The following is a 22404-nucleotide window of genomic DNA, read 5'->3' on the forward strand; positions in this document are numbered from 1 at the left end:
TTTACTTGTTTTCCAACAGCATACTCAACAGAAGAATACTTTCCCTGGAACCATAAAGCTCTTACATGTACTCATTTTGGTTGTGTCCAATCATTGTGGTATGATTGGATGCAATCATACCATGCATTTTATTTGTATGATAGATGCAAAGGTCTTGCACTAATTAAATATAATACATATTGCTCCAATAATTAAATGGATTCTAGGAAATATTTACCATCCATAATCTCAAATTGTGAATCGTAATATATGAAATACCAAGAGATATTTAAAAATCATTAGGGTATTTCTTCCATAAAATTGAAAAATAGGCTGTCACTCTTAAAAGGTTAGTGACCCAACACACGTGTGACTAAAGTTACACAGAAATGGGCTACCAGATACAAAATCAGAACCAGTCTTGCAGAACCATTTCAGTTCCCAGACCTAAACAAAATTCAAAACTCATTAGGTCAGCTCAAGGGGAAAGAGTAAGAGAAGACCAATCCCTCTGTACAACATAAAGAGATTGTCCAAGCAAAAATAATTAAACCTCCCTCACTCTGTATGTTCTGACCCAGTGGTTCCCAAACTTTTTCTCCTGAATTGAAGTAGCTGAACATAGACAACATTTTCAGTAGCCTAGAGGCTACTTGTTAAGCTTAAGGTGCTGTGTTGATATTAGCTAGTCATCATTTAGCTAATATTACCTGCATTCCAGTGACGTGCAGTCAGGGGAGCCTGTCATCGTGGAAAAATAATATGATAAAATAATTTATATTGCTATTTTCACCCTGTGGTTTGTACAAAAAAATACCTATTTTTCATTTAACTTAACCAATTCTGATTATTTTTTCTTCAAAATCGCTAAATGTTTGCAGTTTCCCATTCAATGCTCGGAAGCGAAGCCGGTGATGCAGCAGCGAGCTGTAGCGAACAGAACAGATTCGAGGTGAGGCAGACAGTTTTTTTGCCTCAAGGCAGGGGTCGCTCATGATACCAGACATTATGGCTCCACAATTGCAGAGTAAGAGACAGTAACAGCGAGCTTGCTGCTAGCCATGCAGTAAAGTCAAGTGCAGCGATATATTTATGGTTTTCTTCTCTTACCACAGCAATCACTAATTAATAATCCCAAAGTAATCATTAAGCCTAAAACCATTCTACTGAAACAGACTGAATATTCTGCTCTTTGTGTGGGAAATATCTGAGTGTTTATTTTTTGTGGCGTTGTTGTCAGTTGCTAAGGCAACGAGTGTGCTTGTAGCTGCGCTGATGCAGAGAGCGAGAGAGACGTGGTTTTGAGTTGTTCTTTAACGATTTTTCCCTTTGCTGTGGAGCACAGCACGGAATTAATAATATCAACGTCCAAGTTTGATTGCGTTAACGGAATTATTCTACGGCGGCAGCATGGCTATGGATGGCATGTAAAGGAATAGCCTTTTTGCCCTCCAGCACTGTCCGCATGCGCAAAATTTTCTTATGTAAACAATAACTTGCATGGGGTCTAGATTTGTAAATCTGATTATGATTAAGTCAGTGCCTCACCAGCTATGAATCTCACCGCACGTCACTGCTGCATCTAACAGCTTTACTCAATTCAGTCAGATAGTTAGAGGAAAAATTGTGAAAAGTTCTTTGCGTTTTTGCTGGTTTGCTGCCATGATTCTAACACACCCCTGAGTGCAGCAGCAGCAGCAGGTCTCCGTCGCTGCCACACAGGTGTAAACCCAGCGCGAGCGTCGTAGCGCTCATGTTGTGTTTATAGGCAGCTCGGAAAAACAAGTTACAACGTGTTAACAATGGCTTATACCGTTTTCACTGCTGAAAACAGTGACAGAGGACACAGATAAGTGCAGAAGCCTCTACTGTATCAAATTGACATAGGAATAACAGAAAGTTGGTCATTCTAAGGTAAAACCCCAGCGCATACAGTGTTCATCGTTGTTGTTGTTTTTTTTTTGTTTTTTGTTTTCATCCATACCACTTCCCTCGCCTCCCCTGCAATGGCACGGCGCGCCCCCTAGGGGGAGCACCCCACAGTTTGGGAACTTCTGTTCTAACCTAATGAAGTGTTAAAGATTAAGTGCTGTCCTCCTGGCAAAAGGGTTTTGTACAAATTATTCACTCAAAGAGGGCCAAAAAAATCTGGTATGCATAATTTAATATGAAAAATCTATTTTCCTAATGAGGGATTTTTTTTTTCTTTTAAAAGATAAATTTAGTCAAATCCAAGTGTTGCATTTTTCGGCGTGAAATTATGCTACTGCATGACCAGATATATTCTGAAAACCCTTATGAATTAAAGCTGTACTCCCATTTTTTCCAAGAACATAGCAACTCCAAAAGTGAGAATATAAGTGCTTTTCAATCCATTTCACATTTTTACTTTTTTTCCATCCACCCACACAGCTTATACAAAAAACAAGAAAGAATTAAGAGTAGGAACTGTGGAAATAGTCTGGTAGTTAGAGAAAGACTGTATGCCCTACTCCTCCTCGTCATCATTATCATTACCTTTCTTTCTCCTCGCTCCCGTCTCTCCTTCAGTTTGGCAGTTTTCTCTCAGTCATTACCCACAGCTTCCTCACCAGGTGAGATACCATTTATAAACACAAAATAGCTTCAGAAAAACACGAGAATCATCCCCCCCACAGCAAAGCTAGAGCTGCTGTAGCCTATTAAAAGTAAACTACCTTTTAAAGACCAACATAGAAATAGGATATGTGAGATATATACTATCGAGATTCTGTATGTTGTCACAAGATAAATCACTCTTAAGTGGTACATTAATAATACAAACAAAAACAATGGAAAAAAAAAATAATTTAGACATCCAGCATTTTAGTAACTAGTATTTCATGGTCTGTTTCAATAATATGGAACCGAGGATAAGTTAAAATTAAGAAAAAAAAAAAGTTTTAATAATGAGAGAATATCTACGTTGATGGTAGTTTGAGAAAGTCTAAGTTGATTAATTGCTATTCTATTCCCCCCCCCAACATGTAAATTCTGATATAGAGAATTTATATGTTGAATGTTTGTGAATGATGGAAATGCATTCCTCCTTAAATGCCCAAGAACTGAACTGACAACTTTTGAGGAACTTTAAACAACCAAAAGACATGTTTGTAGAGGCCATTTGGAAAACAGCAACAAAGTCTTGGTCGTGAAGCAAAGCACAAAAACAAGAACTTGCTCAGAAATATATATATGTTTAAATAAGAAAACCATTAGTATTTCCTCACCAGTGAACTGAGTGCCCTCCATGGAGCTTGGGCCACTTCAAGATTGTCAAGGATGCTGGAGAAGACAGAACGTTCCTCAGCCCGATCAATCTGCAGGGGACTCGTCCCCAGAATCTTTACTCCACTGTTGTGCAAAGGGATGGCCAAGTTGTTGGGGATCTGACCTCCCACAGACACAATACTACCAGAACACCCCTATGAAAGAGTGAAGAACTATTTTATTAGGAAATAGTGGAAACAACAGCAAGAAGACAAAAGGATACATCATGAAGTTCATTAGTTCAATGTTTTCCACATAAAAATCTGGGAAGTGCAGCTTGTGTATCTGACCCCTTTAGTCAGATACCCTAAAATCTAGTGTAACTAAATGCTATTAAAAGTAATCAAATTAGAAAAGTTTTCAGTTTTCCACACTACATGTAGGAGAGGGAGAAAAATTATCTGATAAGATTAAGCTAAAATGAACTTTTTTGATTTACGTCAGAAATAAAACAGAAATAAAACTGGCTAAATCAAAAACAGAATTGTAACCATATCTAAATGTGTGTCTAGTTGTTTTTGTTTGTTTGTTTTACATTTTCTTGCTCTATATGTATGATTTTGCACATGTTGTCAAAATCATCTATTTTTTTTATTACTATTACCATTGGACTTCTTAACAGTCAAAGACATATTGTTTAGAAAAGCCCATCTAGAAACAAGTGCTGCAAATTAGGTTGCACTACCAGCACCAAGACACAAGCTTGGGATTGCAGTTTTATTCAGTCTGTCTATGTTAATATGCGTCTGTCCCCATCAAGTAATTGAATTGAACTGAAATGCTTAATGTGGTGAAAAACTAAAGTTGCACATCACTGTGAACTGACTATTTCTATAGTGAAATGTGGTGGTGGGAGTATCATGCTGTTCCTGCTTTTGCTTAGTAGCAACAGGGAGTCTGATCAGAGTTCACCGAACAATGGATGCAGTTATATACTGAGAAATACCACAAGAAAACCTATTAGGTATACATGTACATGGGGAATGGGTGCAACTTTTGCCAGGAAAAGAACACTAAATGCACAGCCAAAGCCACAAAGGAATGATTTAGGTTGAATTTGCTCTATATTTTTCACCAAGAAAGGAATATGTGCTGCTCACAATGCAGTTTGACTGATCTTAAGCCATTATGTAAAGAAGAATGGGCAATAATTCAGTACCTAGAAGTTCAAAACTAAACCCAAGAGGTTTAGTTTTTTTGCAGTGAAAAGTGGTTTTACAAAATGTTATCTCAGAGGGGGCTGCAGTACTTTGTTATACCATCTCTAGAACATACCTTGAAATTTAATGTTGCAATGTTAAAAAAGTGAACAAGTTGAAGGGTAATGATAATTTGCAATGCACTTTATTTGGCTCTGGAAACTGTTTAAGCTATCTCAAGAAAATGACAGATATGACTAATATCATGTCATAGTACATCTAATTAGAGACAGGTAAGTAACAACACTTGTTAATGTTGCGTGTCTCTTGGAAGTAAATATGAGCAAATGTTATGCCCTCTGAAGTCATGGAAACAACTCTATGCATAAGAGAGAAAAATTGCGAATGTGCTTTTTAATAACTGCATGCAGCCCTTTTTCCTGTCTAGGTGATCCAAAGGGGATGTTGTTTCCATGGCAATGCCAGGTTGTATCTCTTCATTATTCATGGACCTGCTCTCTTGCTCCTGTCCAGGGGTTATCACCATGCTCTAATGCCGTATTTATCTCTCTCTCACGCACACACGCACACGCAAACACGTACATATAGAACTGCAAAGAGTACAACTATCTGCAAGAGAGGGATTGATGGTAAGGCTACATCCCTGAACAAACAAACACCTAATCACACTGTGATCCCATCACAACTTTAACTGGATTACAATTCCTTTGCAGGGGAACATCAGTAGACATTAGTATGTCAAAGCACGTAAATACACAGGCACCAGCAAATCCAAACACAGAAAAAGGTCATGATAAGAACACCTTTGAATATGTTTTGACATGATTAGGATCAAGTGAAATACACTGACATTACAAGCCATACCAAGATTAAATAAAAGGTTCCTGTAAATGTATATATATATCTTCCAAAATACATAGTAAAACGACAATAGGTCAGAAGAATTATGGTTTTAAAACCACAAAAATATCCATAACATCATTGCTAGAATTTAAAATTTTTAATGAGATACATGAGAAAGTGCCAGAAGGACTGGAATTTTATCTGACTGAATGGAGAGCAGCTGTTTCTACAGACTGTCCATCAGCTGGCTGAAAGACGGCTACCACAATTTTCTTTCACTTATAAGAAAAACTAATTAGGCAGTTTCCAGTTGCAAAAAATAAAATAAAATAAAAAATCAATCATAATGTGGACAATGAACAAGCATCACCCAGCACTCTTATTAAATGTATATCATAGTACACTTAATAAGTGATATCTGAAACTCAACACACTGCTGTATGTGTTACGTAATGAATGCATGCATGTATAATCTGGTATTATTAGCAACAAACATCTTCTCATTTGTGGAAAAGGATAGTAAACAAGATCATTTAAACAGTGTTTTGGTTTTAATACACCGAGGCAAATCTATCTGCAATAAACCTGTATGCAATTCTTCCAAAATCCTCCCTCCCACCCCCCCAAAAAAAACTAAATAAATAAATATATATATATATGCATTTCCAATGGAAGGCATGCTAGTAGTACTCTAACCTCCTGTTGGGTGATATCAAGGATGCGCTCCAGAGTCAACTCTTCAAAGTAAAGACGATCACACTCATCAAAGTCAGTGCTGACAGTCTCGGGGTTGTGGTTGACCACAACCGTCTTCTTTCCAATTTGTCTCAAGGCCCTGATACAGGACACTGCACACCAGTCAAACTCAACGCTGCTACCTAGTAGATGATAAAGCAGGCAAAAATGAATATGAAAAATGAATATGCAAAATGAAAATGAATATAATGTGAACTTCACATAGTGTGAACTTCACATAATGTGAACTTCATCACAGCAATTAAGTAGATGGTTAACTGTTATCTGCTTTCTATTTAAATTGGAATTCAATTGACTATTAATCTGGAAGATTTTTAATAAATATCTTAGAAATCAAACAGTAACTTGGCAATGTTACAGGATGAAAAAAAAAAAAAACAAATACAACCATGAAACAATTCATATCAGGAGTAGTATATTAATACATTATTTAAATATTACACCAGCATCTAATAACTAAATATCCTAAAAATACAGTGACTAAAAATACACAGCTATCCCACAAGTGCACCCTATAAACACATCTGTAGGATTACAGTGACTTTTCAAAGTTTAGTGAGATGCCTACCAATGTGATAAGGTCCACAACCAAGAACCATGATGCCCTGATCTTTAAATTCCAGGTCATGCTCCTAGAGAGATGAATTAAATGACAATTGTTTTTCATAACATAATAAAAGTATAGGCAGTATACATGTGGAAAGACACCACCTGGATTGCATACCTGACCATGGTATGTGCAGTACAAGTAGTTGGTCATTGCTGGGTACTCAGCTGCTAATGTGTCAATCTGTCATAAAAGAAAATATGTTACATTTATAGCTACTAAAAAAAAAAACTCCTGCTCTATTCTTCTGTTCATTGTCTCACTACAGATCTGATCTGAAATGATGATTTGTAGGTGTGGGTGTACACCTAGAGGTGGACTAAGTCTGAGGGGGTTTTTTTCTGATGTTTTGTAGTCTATTCTTGAAGTCACAAGATTACTACTGGCAACCTTTTGATCTCGTTTTCTCTGAATATTCTCTTTGACCCTGACAGCTTACACTGCGAGCATTGAGTTTAAAGTCTAAATGTTTTTCTTCTGGCCTGAAACAGCTGTCAGATGAAGCAAAAAAGGGAGAGAAAAAAAGACAACAACTGGGACCCAAAATTGCAAAACTAAATAATAAGGATAATTTAGCTTTAACTCTCATGGGTTTGATTAAAAAGCATGTTGAATTCGCCAGGATCTGAAAGGTACGCTCTACAACGGTGCAAGTAAATAAACAACAACATGCTGTCTGTCATTTATTTTGTTCTCCATCTCTTCTCTTTTGGCTTTGAGGCAAAAAGGTTCTGGGTTCGGATTCTGACATGGGGTCTTTCTGCATGGAGCTAATATGTTCTCCACATGGATTTCCTTCCACCGTCTAATAGCATGACTGTCGGTACGTTAATTGGCCTTTCTAAATTGTCCTTAGCTGTCAGTGTTTGGGTGCATGGTTGTTTGTCATCTGTGTTAGCCTTTTGTGTACTGACCATGGTGTAATCTTGCTCTTGCTCATTGACTGCTGGAAAATGGCAACAGTCCCCTCTTTACCCAGTTTGAAAGCAGGTTAAATATCAGTCAAGAGACCCCAAAGTTTGAGCGCAGCAAATATGCTATTATGTTTGCTTTATAAAAAGCATGCTTGAATTAAAAAGAAAAATGCAAAAATTTATAAAGGGGGTCAGACTTAAAATGTGTAAACAGGTAAATTCACAGACTGTAAGAAACTGGATGGATGGACAGATAGATGAATGGATGGATGAATAAAGTCTGGGATTAGAGATTTTTCTTTCATTGTCCTTCTTATTTCCTGATATTTATCCAAACATGGAAAGTACTTACATCAAAGTCCATACTTTTCCACACTTGCAGACTGTTAGGAACCCAATAACTAGGATATAGGGATGCATAATATTATTGATATGGAACCATCTGGGCTGATAAACTGCAGTGCATTATTAATTACAGGTGGCATTAAAATGACAAATCTTATCAAATAAGTTGGTAATGAATCCTCTAACCCACATGTGTCAAACTCAAGGCCCACAAACCAAATCCAGGCCACAATAAGTATTTCTGTGGCCCTTTAAACTCTAGCGGGTCACAGAAGTAGAATATCAAGACAAAGATATTAACAGTAAAATCAATTTAGTTTTAATTTGTATAAGGTCAAATTACATCAATGTAAAAAAATGCTAGATATTTAATTTTAAGAAGTACTCATCGAATGCAGAGACAGCTATAATATTTTTGTTAATAAGTAGTTTTATTACAATATTCTGCCACAGTGGGCCATTTGAGGACATTCATTAGCTTGATGTGGCCTGAAATGAAAACAAGTAAACTCCAACCTGAGTAAATTCAGATTTTACTATGTATTATCCTGTAGTTAGGATAAAAATATATCTTTGGAAAATAATATATTTCAATTTTAGCTATTGTTCAAAATTAGCTTGAAAATATTTCCATATCATACTGTATATGAAAACCCTTTAACATGCATTTATACTCTAAAGTTTTGTGCAACTGACTGAAGTCAAATGTTTTCCACTTTAAATATGAGGAATTGTTTCTTGTACCAATTAGTTTTAAGAATTAATTTTATGTAATGTTGGTCAATATTGTATCAGATTTGTGCAAAAAAAAAAAAAAGTGCTCAATCCACACACAGTACCATTTGTAAGCAGTGCAACTCTGGTAGTGGGTCAGTTTTATAAAGTGGCCTGACTAACAAAGGTCTTACTTAAAAATTAGGGACAGTGACAGGTTTGCTATTTTCATTACTATTTAATTTCATGTCATTAAAGTCATACATTTCTACTTTTTTCAGGCCAAATGAAAAGAGGCACAAAATATTGTATTTATTTACCATGCACAGGCAATTAAAACTGAATCTGAACTCGACGTCTGAGGCCACTCACCTGTTTTACCCAGGGTCTGATGCCATTACTGACCCTCAGCTCTCTAGCAGCTGTTTCATTGCAGCCAAGAATCTGACCGACCTGCTGGTCTGAGAAGCCGTCCTGCTTGGCTTTCAATAACAACTCCTTGGATACTGTATCGCTGGGTGAAAAGACAAGAACAGGTGGCAATTATACATCTCTAACAGTTTAGACGTTGTTATAAAAAAAAACATGAATAACAATTGTTTTAAACACCAAAAAGGATTCAGTTAACAGAAAGGTTTTAACAGAAACGTTGTTCTAAAGCCATCTTCTGGATATTTTCTCAGCAGGTTTTATTTATTAACTTGCCAGAAGAAAACAAGCCTGGTTCATAGCTTGTTTCTTTGAAGTGACAAACTAAAGCAGCAGCAACGCATCAAATCTGTCTCAATCTGCCTAATCCAAGGATCCACATGGCTGATGGTGATGCAACACTCAGGGAAAATATTCAAACTAAGACAAAAGAGTTCACTAGAAAGTCATTTTTCCCTGTGTGATTTCTCTAACATGTTTGATTATTTTCTAGTCTATTGAACTTCAAACATGTCAGTGGGTCCTTTACCCAGTGGTGTAGGCAGCAGGGAATAGTTCACTGTACAGAAATCAATAACAAAATGACAAACACAAAACAGTGTTGGAAAAGCAAAATAAAATGCTAGGAGCAAAGCACTTAAAAAGTCATTTTTAGAAACATGGCTAAGTGCTAAAAATAGAAATATTATCAGACAACGGGTACATACAAAATATTGAAACTTGACATGAAAAAGTAGATAGATTCCTGCTTGGAAAATTAAAAAAAATAATAATAATAATAATTCTACTAATGTCATGTAGCCAACTTGTGATGCACAAGTTGGCATCCTGATCCTGGTCTCTTCAAAAGTAATCATAACCCTTGAACCTTTTTTCACATTTTGTCATGTTACCCCAGAAGATTATAAGTGCAAGCAAAAGGCATATCTATAAAGTATTCACGAGGACTGAAGTCTATGTAGATCACATATGTCAAACTCAAGGCCTGCGGGCAACATGTGGCCTCCCCAGCATTTTATAGGCTGATGATTGACTTAAAATTGGTTTTGAGCACGAATTGATTACAAACTACATCTCCCACAATGCATTCCGATTGTTACCAGCCAACGTTGCGGTTTCTCGCCACTAGAGAGCAGCAGAGTCGCCTCAAGCTCCTGATTGATTTTCCCAGTGAATAAAACTGAGACATCGACAAGCTAACATCAAAAACGTCCAAGAAAAGAAAAATCAATTTACAAGTAAGACTGTGAATGAAGATGTGTGTGAGTTGGTGTCAGGTCGGCAGGTGGCGCTAGACTTTTTTTGTTATCCTTATCTTGACCGACAACATAAAAAATTTTTTTTTTTTAAATCGGTCATGTACTATTTTTGTCCGTGAAATTACAATCATATTAACATCGGCTATTTAGTCGCATTTTTTGCGGTTTCGTTAATATTCACCGTGAATCCAGATCCCATCACAGATTAAGCAGATAAATGTATCTACATTTTTCTCCGTAGTGACAAAAACCACTGACTGAGGCCCCAATAACTATTAATAAATTAAATTAAGCGACTTCACTTAAATTAGCATCACTTCACCCGCTGGGGTCTGAACGCACATCCTCCTCGTTCCCATCTGCAGAAAAATCTGCGCTAATTCATCAGTCAGTTGGATCTGTCTGATCCAAACAGATGTAAAACTCTGTGAGTGTTTTACCCTGTCGGTGTGCGCTTTTACCAGGATTATTATTTATTTATTTATTTATTTGCGTGGTTTCGCTTCTCCGAAACGGACAGATGTTACGTCTGCAGCTCCTCCAGAGCGCCGCTCTCCTGGGTAACGTGAACCCAGGAGGCTCCATTTGCTAAATCCGCTGGATGAGTTACTTCCAGCGGTTTTTAATTCTTTGCAGTGGCGGAGCTGCGTCCGCAGTGGTTGAGCAGCGGACTGCGCATGTTACAGTCTAATTAACTTCTGCGTCGTCATTTATTTCCTCAAGATAAACTACCGGCTCCTCAAATGGATTAACACAATCAGGGGTGCAGCTACATATTATTCAGGTGGATGCGAAAACATAAATGAACCATTTTTAATTTTGAAGTGTTGATTTTATTTTTGAACCCTTATTTATTGAAAAGTGTTGATTTTATTTTTGAACCCTTATTTATTTTGAAGTATTGATTTTATTTTTGAACCCTTATTTATTGTAAAGTGTTGATTTTATTTTTGAACCATTATTTATTTTGAAGTGTTGATTTTATTTTTGAACTCTTATTTATTTTGAAGTGTTGATTGTCTGAAAGACCTTGCACATGAATTGCCCCATATGGGGTTTGAACCAACGACCTCAGCATTACCAGCCTGGTGCTCTAACCTGCTGAGCTAACTCACCTACCTTACAAACTGTTGAATTTCCATGGATTTATGAAGAACTTACATGATCTTACCACAATGAAGATTTGATAGAAGTGTTTATAATCTAATGTTTTTCAAAACAACATACATAATATTTTATTTTCCAGAGATTTTGTATTTTGAAGTATTATTATCTTTGAACCATTTTTAATTTTCAAGTGTTGATTGTATTTCAGAGATATTTTTTTTATTTTAATGTGTTAATTTTATGTTTGAACCATCTTTTATTTGTAAGTATTGATTTTATTTTTTAGCCATTTAGCCAAGTCTCTGTAGAACCATTTGTCTCTGCTAATGACATCTTCAATACAATTTTTTGATCCCAGGCTTAGTTTATGGACTGTAATGTGAAATTAGGCACAATTATAAGTCTGACAGTTTGTTCACCAAGTTACTGTGCTAACAAAATGTGGATCATCTACCAGGAACACTCGAAAGAGCATGAGTTTCTGTAGTGTAGTGGTTATCACGTTTGCTTCACACGCAAAAGGTCTCTGGTTCAAAACCAGACAGAAACAGATTTTGCATGTTCTCTTCATCACAGGTGTTTACTAAAGGTCAACAAGGTTCTGTGGTGTCATGGTCTGTACTCTGAATCCAGGCATCTGAGTGCAAGCCTCAGTTGAAATTCTCATGCGTTGCATCTCACATCATCAACTTTGGAACCTCAAACTGAAACAAAGCAGAGAAGTTCAGTTCCTGTAGTGTAGTGGTTATCACGTTTGCTTCACACGCAAAAGGTCTCTGGTTCGAAACCAGACAGAAATGGTTTTGGTAGGTTATGCATCTTTTGGCGTGCAGTGAGACAATAAGAGCCTTCCTCTTTCGTGATGGTTCATTTGCCAATTGACTTTAATGTTGGCTTCTTTGAAATCAAAGCTACTTTACTTCAATTACCAATTGGCAGTTCTGTGGCTTAATGCACATGTGTCAAACTCAAGGCCCGCAGGCCACATGTGGCCCCCCAGCATCTTATAGGCCGATGATTGACTTAAAATAGGTTTTGAGCACGAATTGACTACAAACTACATTTCAACCAAAGGTTTGTAATGCGCTTCCTAACCAGACACTCCAAAGCGTCCGGTCCATAACTCTTCAACACGCTGTCAGCTCCCGGTCAGAAAGACGCATTTAGTTCAGAGACCATGAGATGATATTCAGAAATGATTTTTTTTATTAAGTAATTTCAGTTGCCTCTGAGACTAAATCTCTGTGTAAAGTCTATCATGTCTGCCTATGTGACTTGTTTTTATTATTTGTTTGCTTACCTTTAAACACTGATTTAAATATTGTAATTTTTAAACTGAGCAGTAATTTTACATCCATTGAAACTCAAATGTAATATTTAAAACTTTAATACATAAAATCAGTTATTTAACTATATGAGGTGTTGTTTAATTTATTTTTAACATTGTATTTTTATACATTTATGCTAGGGGAGCCCAAGTCTAGTTTTCCAGAGCTACCATCTGCAGCTTTAGATGCATTCCTTCTCTAACACACCTGGACCATTGACTCATTATAAGCCTCTACAGACCTGAATGTTGGAAGTCAACCTTTTGTCTGGGGTGTTTTAGCAGGGATGCGCTCCTGATTTGTACCGTCAATGTGCCCCATTGAGGGTGGCCAATATGCTGAAGTGGCCCTCGGTGAAATTGAGTTTGACACCCCTGATGTAGATGATTAAAACCCCTTGAACACCAAGCCTCTTTTTGTGAATTTTGTTTTCAGAGTTCTCGAAAATGACATCCCTAAAATGAATTTCATATATCTCAGCAACTACAAGGTGTATTTGGTTCTGGTATCAAAAAAACTTGACTTTCTAAAGAGGGATCATAAAGACTTTGATTGACTGCAAATAAAATACAGAATATTTAGAACTAATCCATTGAATTCTATTTTTTATAAAGTCTCCAAATTTATAGTAAGCTACAAAAATTCATTGGTAGGAAAAATATACAATTTGTTCTGCAGAAGGAAAAAAAAACAATGTAATTTTTTTGAATACCACCAAAAGAAATGAACCAATCTTAGTTTGGCAGAAAGAAAAAAAAGAGTAATAATTCAGCAATACCCTGTTGCTCCCTGAAAGGGTGAATTGCTTTGTAAATTTCTTTCTTCAAACAGCTATGGTTCCACAGGTGTCTCAGACACACATGTTCTGTTCAGCAGTCTTTTTTTTTCTAAAAAAGACTTTCTAACAGTTGCCAAGGCTTGTGATTGTGAAAGGTTATGATGAAAACCTGAAGATAAGAAAGAGCAGAGTCAGGAATGTAGAGAGCAACTATCCGACCCAAAAGTACCACAATTCAGCCCCTAAAAGAGTCTGCTCTGCACAATTCTGCTTAAATAGGAGTGAAAAGGCAGCTGCCGTGCCTAAGCTAAATGAGAAAAAAAAATATATTTTCTACAGCTAGGTTAAAAATTTATTGATCTTGATGAAATGTTATGCAACTTTTTTGAAATTACAATTAAAATTGTCTTTAAAAATGCAAGATATATTAAGACAGATTATATGAATCGCCGTAAATAATTTAGTTCAATATATTTCTTATTCAAATATCCACTTGTATAATAGTTCATACAAAAGAAGTAAGCAATTGCTTGTTCTACTCGGTTCCACAACAAACTAAATACATAAACTACTAAAACTAGCATAGTCTTGCCGCCATAGACTGATCCAGTATGTTTTCCATATTACACTGGAATTGCTTGAACTAAAGGTAAAGACCAAAGGGGTAGAATTACGCTGCTGAAGCCCAAGCTGCTCCTCCTTCTTCTTATGAATGAATTATTTATCATTTCACAGCGTAACTATATTGAAAAATATCAAATCTGTTTTAAATTCCCAGTGCACATGGCTGGGCTGTGCAACAAGACCCAGAAACAACAAAATGAGAGCAGCCTGGAAGACCAAAAGCACTGCAGTGCATTTTTGTGTTTAGATTTATTGCCTTCAGCTGAATATTAAGCACTTAAAAAGGAGAAGGAGGATCATTCACAGCTTTTGATCTTAAAAGCAAAGGTGTATCACACAAATAAAATATTTGTCGTACATATGTGCTCAGATAAAAGGAAATGCAGGCTATCTGACAAACACAAAGGGAATGAACAATAAAGAAAAAAAAATACTAAATATGTAGAGTCTTGTTCGAGAATGGCGGAGCTTTTTCTTCCTCTTCCTACCTCATCATTACGTAAAGTGCTTCTTTTAGACAGCTTTAAAAGGGGGAATTATGCAAATTAGTTTTAAAGAGCATTACATCATGTTATAATGTCATTCCCTCATCAAAACCATACCTGGATTATTGTTTGGATGTTTTTATGCATGTTTGAAAAATCCTTGAATATCCCACGGCAGCCGTTCAGGGCTCCCTAAGCGCTTGCTCATGCATGAAGACGCCTACCTACCTAAAGCTCTGCTTTGGAGTTTCAGTCGTCAGCTGAGCTCAAATGAGTAAGTTATTTTGATATATACAGCATTTTCATAACAACTGTAGGTAACATAGTGTGTTAACTTTGATATAAAATGCCACTAGGTGCATAAAATATCACTCTTTAAAAAAAATAATTTAGCTTCTCAATTGCAGACTGAATGCATAATTCACTGGGTCTTATCTTTAAGTTTGTTGTCAATATGGAGCTAAACTGAAATGTTCTGTTCATCCAAATCCTTTAAAGAAAAACAAGCTGTTTGCTGTAAAGCTGTAAATTCATCTTCTGCAACTGAAATACCAAAACAGCTCAAAAATTTAAATATTGTGAAAATGTCCAACACTTTTTCTCCATCATTTCAGAAAGTGAGACTCATACTATAACTTCGTTAGCACAGACTGGGATATTTCAAGTCTTGGTTTCTTGTAATTTTGATGACTTGATGAGTATGACTTCCAAATAAAGAAACCTCAAAATTCAGTTTCAGAAAATCTGAATGTTGTGAAAAAGGTTGCAGCAAATTCATAGAGAGTTGAGAGGAAATAAAAAGTATGGTAGTAAAAAGTGAACCACCAACAGGGATGCAACAGCCTTGAGAAGATTGTCAATCAAAATCCATTGAAGAATTTGAGGGGGGAGCAGACTAAGTCAATGCATCAAGAGCCACTGTGCACAGACACATGAACTACAAATTTTGCACTCCTCATATCAAGCCATTCATAAAGCATAAACTGTCAAAAGCATCTTATCTGGGCTTAGGAAAAAATAGCTAGACTGTTACTCAGTGGTCCAAAGTCCTCTTTTGAGGCTAAGGCAAATGGTCATTTTTGTAAGGAAATCAAGATCTGAGAATCTGGAACCATAGCAGGAAGACACAGTTCCCACGTTGTCTACTATGTTGTTTCCAGTCAGTGATGATTTAAGGAGCCACATCATCTGCTGGAGTTGGTTCACTGCATTTTCTGAAGAACATATTCAACACAGCCATCTAACAGGAAATTTAAGACCACTTAATATATCCTTCTATTCACAAACTCTATAGAAATGCTGATTTCATTTTCTTCCAAACAAACCGGGCTTCCATTACAGTGCCACTCACTGGGTCATCGTTTTTATGCCACTTTGCTTGATGCAAGAGGCCCCACTAAATTTTAAATTTATAGAAATAAACATAATTTTTGTAAGTCAGGGATTTCTTTTTAAAATATGCTTTTCTATTGATCCTCGGCAATATTCTAATTTGAATAACACTCTATGATTCTTGAGAATAGCATGTGCCTTATGAAGGAGCTCTCTTTTGTTCCCCATTCTGACCAGCTGCTGTTTGTTTCAAGCAGTTTGACAAATCTCCTGTCTGTTGGCGGTCACAGAATTTCTATCACCATGAACAGCAGTCAAGAATCAACAACTTTCAACTTTGATTTGAATGCAGCACAAGCTTAACTGAGCTTTGCGCCCCTGTACGCCGAGGTGGGAGCTAAACTCTACCTGCACTTTGCTCGGCACAGATCAAAACCACTGTAGTGCTAAGCATGCCGTACAAATAAATAGATTTGAGTTCACAACGGAGCTGGCACTGCATTCAGCCTCAAAGTTAATTTACAACGCCATCAGCCTAATGCAGGAATAATGAGGTTGTTGACATGCAGCTAGCCTAGCAAGCCCAGCATTAAATTCCTTGTAATCAATAAACACATTTACGTTCGAGATACACATAATGTATAAGATAAAACTTTTTGATTAATAGTGTGATTCATTATAGTTTTGTGCAGTACATACAATAACATTAAAGTCTTATAAAAAACCCAACTTTTTTCCACACTATGTGCATGATTGTTATTCACTACAAATTACAGAAAAAGTTTGATGTGTAGTGTCTAATGTGCAATAGAGCTTGAGCCCACCTGCACTCAGCTCTATGCTTCATTAGTCTGACAACAGCCAGATGTTCTGTGTTCATCCGAAAGTCCCCAACACTAGTGGAGGTAGCGACAATTACAACGTTCCACCGTGTATCAGGTTGCCCACCGGATGACTAGCCATTAAATTTTAACCAGCAGAAGAAAGCAAGAGGTCACCCACGGCTGATCCATAATAACTCATCATTTCTTTGATTTTAGCCATTCGGGAAAGAGCCGGTGGACAAAGCAGTGCAACAGAGAAAAAGACAGGAAAGTGAATGTGAACCTTTTGAAAGAATATAACTGAAAATTAGGAAGACCAAAGTTGTTTTTTTGTTGTTTTTTTGTTGTTTTTTGGGGGGGGGTTTTACCTTGATTTTATCATATTTACCCATTTGTGGTTCCAAGAAGTGCTACTGAAGCTAATGTAGCACAACAGCCCATAAGGGTGTTCAAGAAAGAATTGTTTATGTGCAATCCTTAGCTGTGCCTTGGGTTTCAAATGTATAATTCAGGACAAAACTAAATGCAAATGAATCAATTATTAAACTTTTATTAGAATAATTTAAAAAAATTAGTAAGTCTTAAGTTCTGTTTTTTAACAAGAAGCAGGGTGTTGAGGCAAAACTCTGCATCAGCAGGAAGAGTTCAGCAATATGGTGACTTGTTCCTGATTGATAGCAGGACAGAGAGGAAAATGCAAACATTATTTGGGGCTATGCAGCAACAAGGTTGTTTCTTCTAACCTTAATGGTTAAAAAAGATGGTGGGATACAGATAAATTGTGACAAATTGAATAAAAAAAATCTCTTTTTATATATGTGAGCACAGTTTAGTAATTTTTTAGAGTCAAAATGTGACTTATTTTATAATATTTTCAAAGTTCTGTCAGTTCTGAAGACATAATACTACTGGGGAGATGCAATTAAAGTTGAGGACACATTTTCTGTCTGAACGATTTCATTTTATAAAGCAGATATTTGGATTTAAGGAGGTGAAAACTATGAAAAAAGGTTATCTGTGATTGTTGGTGCTGAACAAAATTAAACAAGTGCCAATTATTTCTAATTATATACCTAGGACTTGAATGAAAATAAATGCAGTAAAACTTGACAGTCGTTAGCAAAAATCTTTTTTCACAATTTAGGTAAACAATGCCTTTCGGATGTTGAAACTTAATTGTAGGTTTTATCACTGGATATCAATTTTCCTTTCAGAAAAGCTTGTTTTTATCTGTTTTGCCTTGTATTAAAACTCATCCAGCTCTGCACAATTTATCCTCAATGTTACCTGCAGTAACTTGGACCCGTTATTAGTTTCAGTCAGATGATTCTCTGTAAAGATATACATTACATTTATTTTAAACCAGAGCTTTAAAATATTTGGGTTGAGAATTCCATGATGATGTTTATTATTTGACTGCATTCTTTGTACACAAAGTGATCTCACCTGGTACATTTCATTTTGGCAGAAAATTATGGTCAGGAAGATCTACTAAAATGATAGTATTTATTATATTATTTGTGCTTTGCTTTGCTGTTATTTTTCTCTGCATTACTGTTTTCTGTTGTTGCAAGGTAATCATTTCATATGGGACTGTAAGTTCTGTATGAAAGTCCCAGGCTCATATATATTTTTGATATTTTGTGAACTGGTAACAACCATAATGAAGAAAACATGTGCATCATTTGTAAATTGTTTATTGCATTTTATACATATCTAGACTTTTTGTGATGCACTTTTTTTCAACATTTCGTACTGCACTGTAATTTTTTTTTTAAAATAAACACTTTCTTGAAATCTGAAATACCATGGATGTATGTCTGAATAAAGATGTTAAAACTTCCTGCAATAACAATAATAATAATAATAATAATAATAATAATAATAATAATAATAATAATAATGAAGTGATAAGTCATGGGACGTCTTTGGTTTTTATTAAATATGCTGTGAACCTTGCCAGACTCAGACTGAAGTCAAACTGTGACATGAAATGCCCGAAGTGATTTTTGTTGTTAATAAGTTGGCACAAAAAAAACCTGGATGTGGTCTGTTGAAGTACATTTTTCCTGATCAGGAAAAAAAAATGTTCGACTTTCATAAGAACTAGAATCTGGGAATGTAATTAAGACTATGTCCCTGAACATCAGCACATAGAAACCCACAAGTTCTTGTGCCCAGAGCCCCCACCACGTATTCACTCCCCATTGGTGTTACCTGCTATAGTTTCCAAGGTTTTGCTCCAACTGTGTTATTCTGCGAAGTTTGTGGAGGAACCACTTATCTATGGCCGTGAGCTGATGAATCTGATCAACACTCATACCGTTATGCAGCGCCTGAAAAGGAAAACATGCGAAAGAGACTGAGCATCAGTTTTCATTTTTCATCATCACCCTATTCATCATTTACTCTCCTGAAAGCTGGCATTCAGAAGGCTTCAGCTGATGATGAACATCCAGTGATTTCAAATGAAGACTAGTGGACAGTAAACATAAATAACATGCTGTTGTCCATCCCTCCTTCAAGGACTGCTTCAGATGACATATATATTGCAGGAGAAATATATTACTTTGGCATTTCATTAAGAAGTGTTGTTTAAACACCCTGTGTCATCAACATATAATATAACAGAGGTTGTGCTCTGACAACAGACGATAAATATTTTTTTTATTAGACGTCTGACAAGCAAAATAGCCTCAATAATGTGGAAGGATTTTAGTCAAACAATTCCATGCACAAGCAAGCACATTGCTTATGCTGCTGCTTTATATGTGAATATCTATGAATTTAATAATGTCTTTATCAGAATATGGTTTTAGTTTTTAGCATTTATCAATACATCCACAGCTAATAGCGTTCTGTCAACCAACTTCCCACCTAAGCTGTGGATCTCTGCAGCTTCTCCAGAGCTGGATCTCTTTGGCTGCTTCTCTGATTTTACATTCCTTATCTGGCGTGTTAGTTCAGATAACCGGGCATGTCATAAAGAATTTGCAGTTGTGCTATGCGCTTCCTGTTTTGAGGTGATAAATTCAAGAGTGGTTCATGAGATGTCCAAAGCTTAGGATATTGTTTTACATAGTCGCTCTGCTTTAAACTTCTGAACAACTTTTCCCGTGACTTGTCTACTGTGTTACTTGGTTTTCAAAGCACTGTTTTCGTCACAGTGGGAATTAAAATACATGCATAGGGATGCTACCTACTAATTAGTCAACATCAGACAGTAATGAAATTTTATCAAAGGGTACAAGAGTACAGTGGACTTAATACAAACGTGCATCACATTTGACAGAATTTCATTTATAACAGGTTTAACTTTTTTTTTTTTCCCCATTATTGTTTTAGTATATTACATGCAATGCCCCCAAAACAAGAGTTTTTGGTTGTGCAGCAACAAAATTTTAAGAAGTTCAGGGGAATGTTTTTGAAGGCCTTGTACGTTCTATACCAGAAATATGATAAGGATTTTACATTTTGAACAATGTGTTACTAACTGTAATATTATAACTCCGTTATATGAGAAATGTGCACCACTACCTGAGCCTTCGATGTTTTGACAGTGACAGCCTCATTTTGCTTCTTTCACAGCTGGTAATTAAAACAACTGAAGTGGTGAATATGTGCAAGGTTTCCAATTTGCAATAACTCTTCTCTGTGTTCGAATAAAAAGATTGACCCTGTACGGCTTAAGCTGCTTCTCATTTCACCTTTAAAAACTATGCAGACTAAAAGCAATTCACTCGCAATTCTCTGCAATGAGATACAGAGATGGATAGAGGGCAAACATTGAAAGATATTATGCAACTTGGATGAATCTCCATAACATACTTCAAAAAGCCACATTGTCAGACAATCAAAGTGTTACGCGTGTTTTCCTCTTGCTGTTCATGTAATCCGCAAAAGACATGCCTTCAAAGACAAGGTTTTCTACACAATTAATCATTCATTGCTGCCCATGCAGAAGGCGAGGGAAAATAAATTTCATTAACACTTCAAAATGTGGTTTTAATGAGCAAACGGTAGTCAGTCTCATTTATTATTAATATTTTAAAGGATCTACGCACCTTGGCAAGGGAGAAGATGCGGGTGCTGGAGGGCACAGCCAGCTCCTGCTGAAGGTTCTGTGTGTTGCCCCAGGCTTTCTTGAGTGGCAGTCTGGGAACAAAGCCATCCACAGATGGATGACACATCCTCAAGGCCTTCTGCACACTCTCCTCAAACGTTCGACCCACCGCCATCACCTGAATCCACAAGAGGGGAAGGTTAGTGACTAAGTGAGTATGCAAGTTAGGAAGTGTTTAATTATATATGTCCTACCCACCTCTCCAACACTTTTCATGGCACTGCCTATTTCCAATGACATGCCCTGGAAGCGGTCCAGGTCCCAGCGGGGAATCTTGGTGACAATGTAGTCTAAACTTGGCTCAAAGCAGGCTGTGGTCTTCTCTGATACGGCGTTTCTGATGTCTGGCAAAGGGATTCCCAGAGCTAGCTTAGCAGCTACAAATGCCAAGGGGTAACTGTGAACCACAGCAAACAGCAGGACCAATATCAACTTTGGGGAAGAAATTATTAGACAATCTGTACAAGACAAATAATGTAAATTCATCTTTGTCATTTTGTTCACATTGTGCTATTGTACAATATTAAAGCTGTAATGTGTAGACCAATTTTGAAAGTGCTGTCTTGTCTTATTATAGTGTAGCTTAATTTATAATAAGCTACACTACATAGTAAGAATAAGTTATGATATTTTTAAAAATTACTCTGACTAAAAACTGTGATTTATTGTGATAATGTTAAACTTAAATTGAAGACATTATGGTGGGCTTGTTAATTGAACAATTAAATAAATGTGGCTCCAGATCTCAAGATATTACAATGCCAAAATAGTTCTCATCAAAAGGAAGCTAGTCTTGCAAAGCACAAATTGCAGCTAAATGTGAGCAGAGGTTCTCATCTGGTGAGTTAAGTGGAGGTTATTATCATAGAGCAGAATATGAAGGCCGGTGCTTCAAAGGGATAGTTCTGATTTTCTGAAGTGAAATTATGTGAATATCTTATCAGAATTGGTTCCTATAGCTCACTAAAACCAAAACTACTTTTGTTCATTTATAAATCACTAAATGGATTAACATGATAATACATTAAGAATCTCTTGCTGTTGCATTAACCTTGTAGACCACTTATGTCTGTTGGTCCAAGTCTACTCTGAATCCTCAGAAGCAACTTTCAGTTGTTAAACTCCTAAAAACCCATTTCTTTAGAGCTGCCTTTGATTATTGACTACCAGAACATCATAATGTGTAGTCTGCCTTTCAACCTGTCACCATTTTCCCCTTATTTCTACGCAGCAATGTGTTTTTATTGACTTTTTGTTTTGAGTGTTGATTGTTTTATTCGTCTTCTAATCATGTAAAACAATTTGTACTGGCTTGTCGCTGAAAACGAGCTATACCAAAAATTGCCTTGCAGGCAAATGTAATTCCAAAGTTAGTTTGTGGAAAACAAATAAATTCTTAGAGTAGAGAAAGACCAACAGCTAGTCAGAAAGCACTCTGCTTTACCTCATTTTAGCAATTCAAAAAAAAAAAAAGAGAAGAAAATTAAGCTGAAAAATTTTATATTGGTC

At 36.4% G+C, this 22404-nt stretch overlaps 1 protein-coding gene and 1 non-coding gene across 2 annotated transcripts in view; one reads left to right on the forward strand and one right to left on the reverse strand.

The window, feature by feature from the left end:
• Positions 1-22404, reverse strand: part of cps1 (carbamoyl-phosphate synthase 1, mitochondrial) — a 63836-nt gene that overhangs the window by 25604 nt on the left and 15828 nt on the right. The window contains exons 19-26 of the mRNA XM_014988800.2: positions 21094-21292; positions 20837-21013; positions 18990-19108; positions 8979-9120; positions 6751-6816; positions 6595-6658; positions 5967-6148; positions 3228-3422 (exon numbers count right to left, since the gene is read on the reverse strand). Of these exons, the coding sequence (XP_014844286.2) occupies positions 3228-3422; positions 5967-6148; positions 6595-6658; positions 6751-6816; positions 8979-9120; positions 18990-19108; positions 20837-21013; positions 21094-21292 (1144 nt within the window). The remainder of the gene's footprint in view (positions 1-3227; positions 3423-5966; positions 6149-6594; positions 6659-6750; positions 6817-8978; positions 9121-18989; positions 19109-20836; positions 21014-21093; positions 21293-22404) is intronic.
• On the forward strand, positions 11879-11951 carry trnav-cac (transfer RNA valine (anticodon CAC)). Its single transcript has one exon. It is a non-coding gene; the product is annotated as a tRNA-Val (tRNA).

The sequence above is a fragment of the Poecilia mexicana genome, unplaced genomic scaffold (assembly GCF_051168715.1).
Source record: "Poecilia mexicana isolate PSO_F unplaced genomic scaffold, ASM5116871v1 scaffold_2, whole genome shotgun sequence".
NCBI lineage: Eukaryota > Metazoa > Chordata > Actinopteri > Cyprinodontiformes > Poeciliidae > Poecilia > Poecilia mexicana.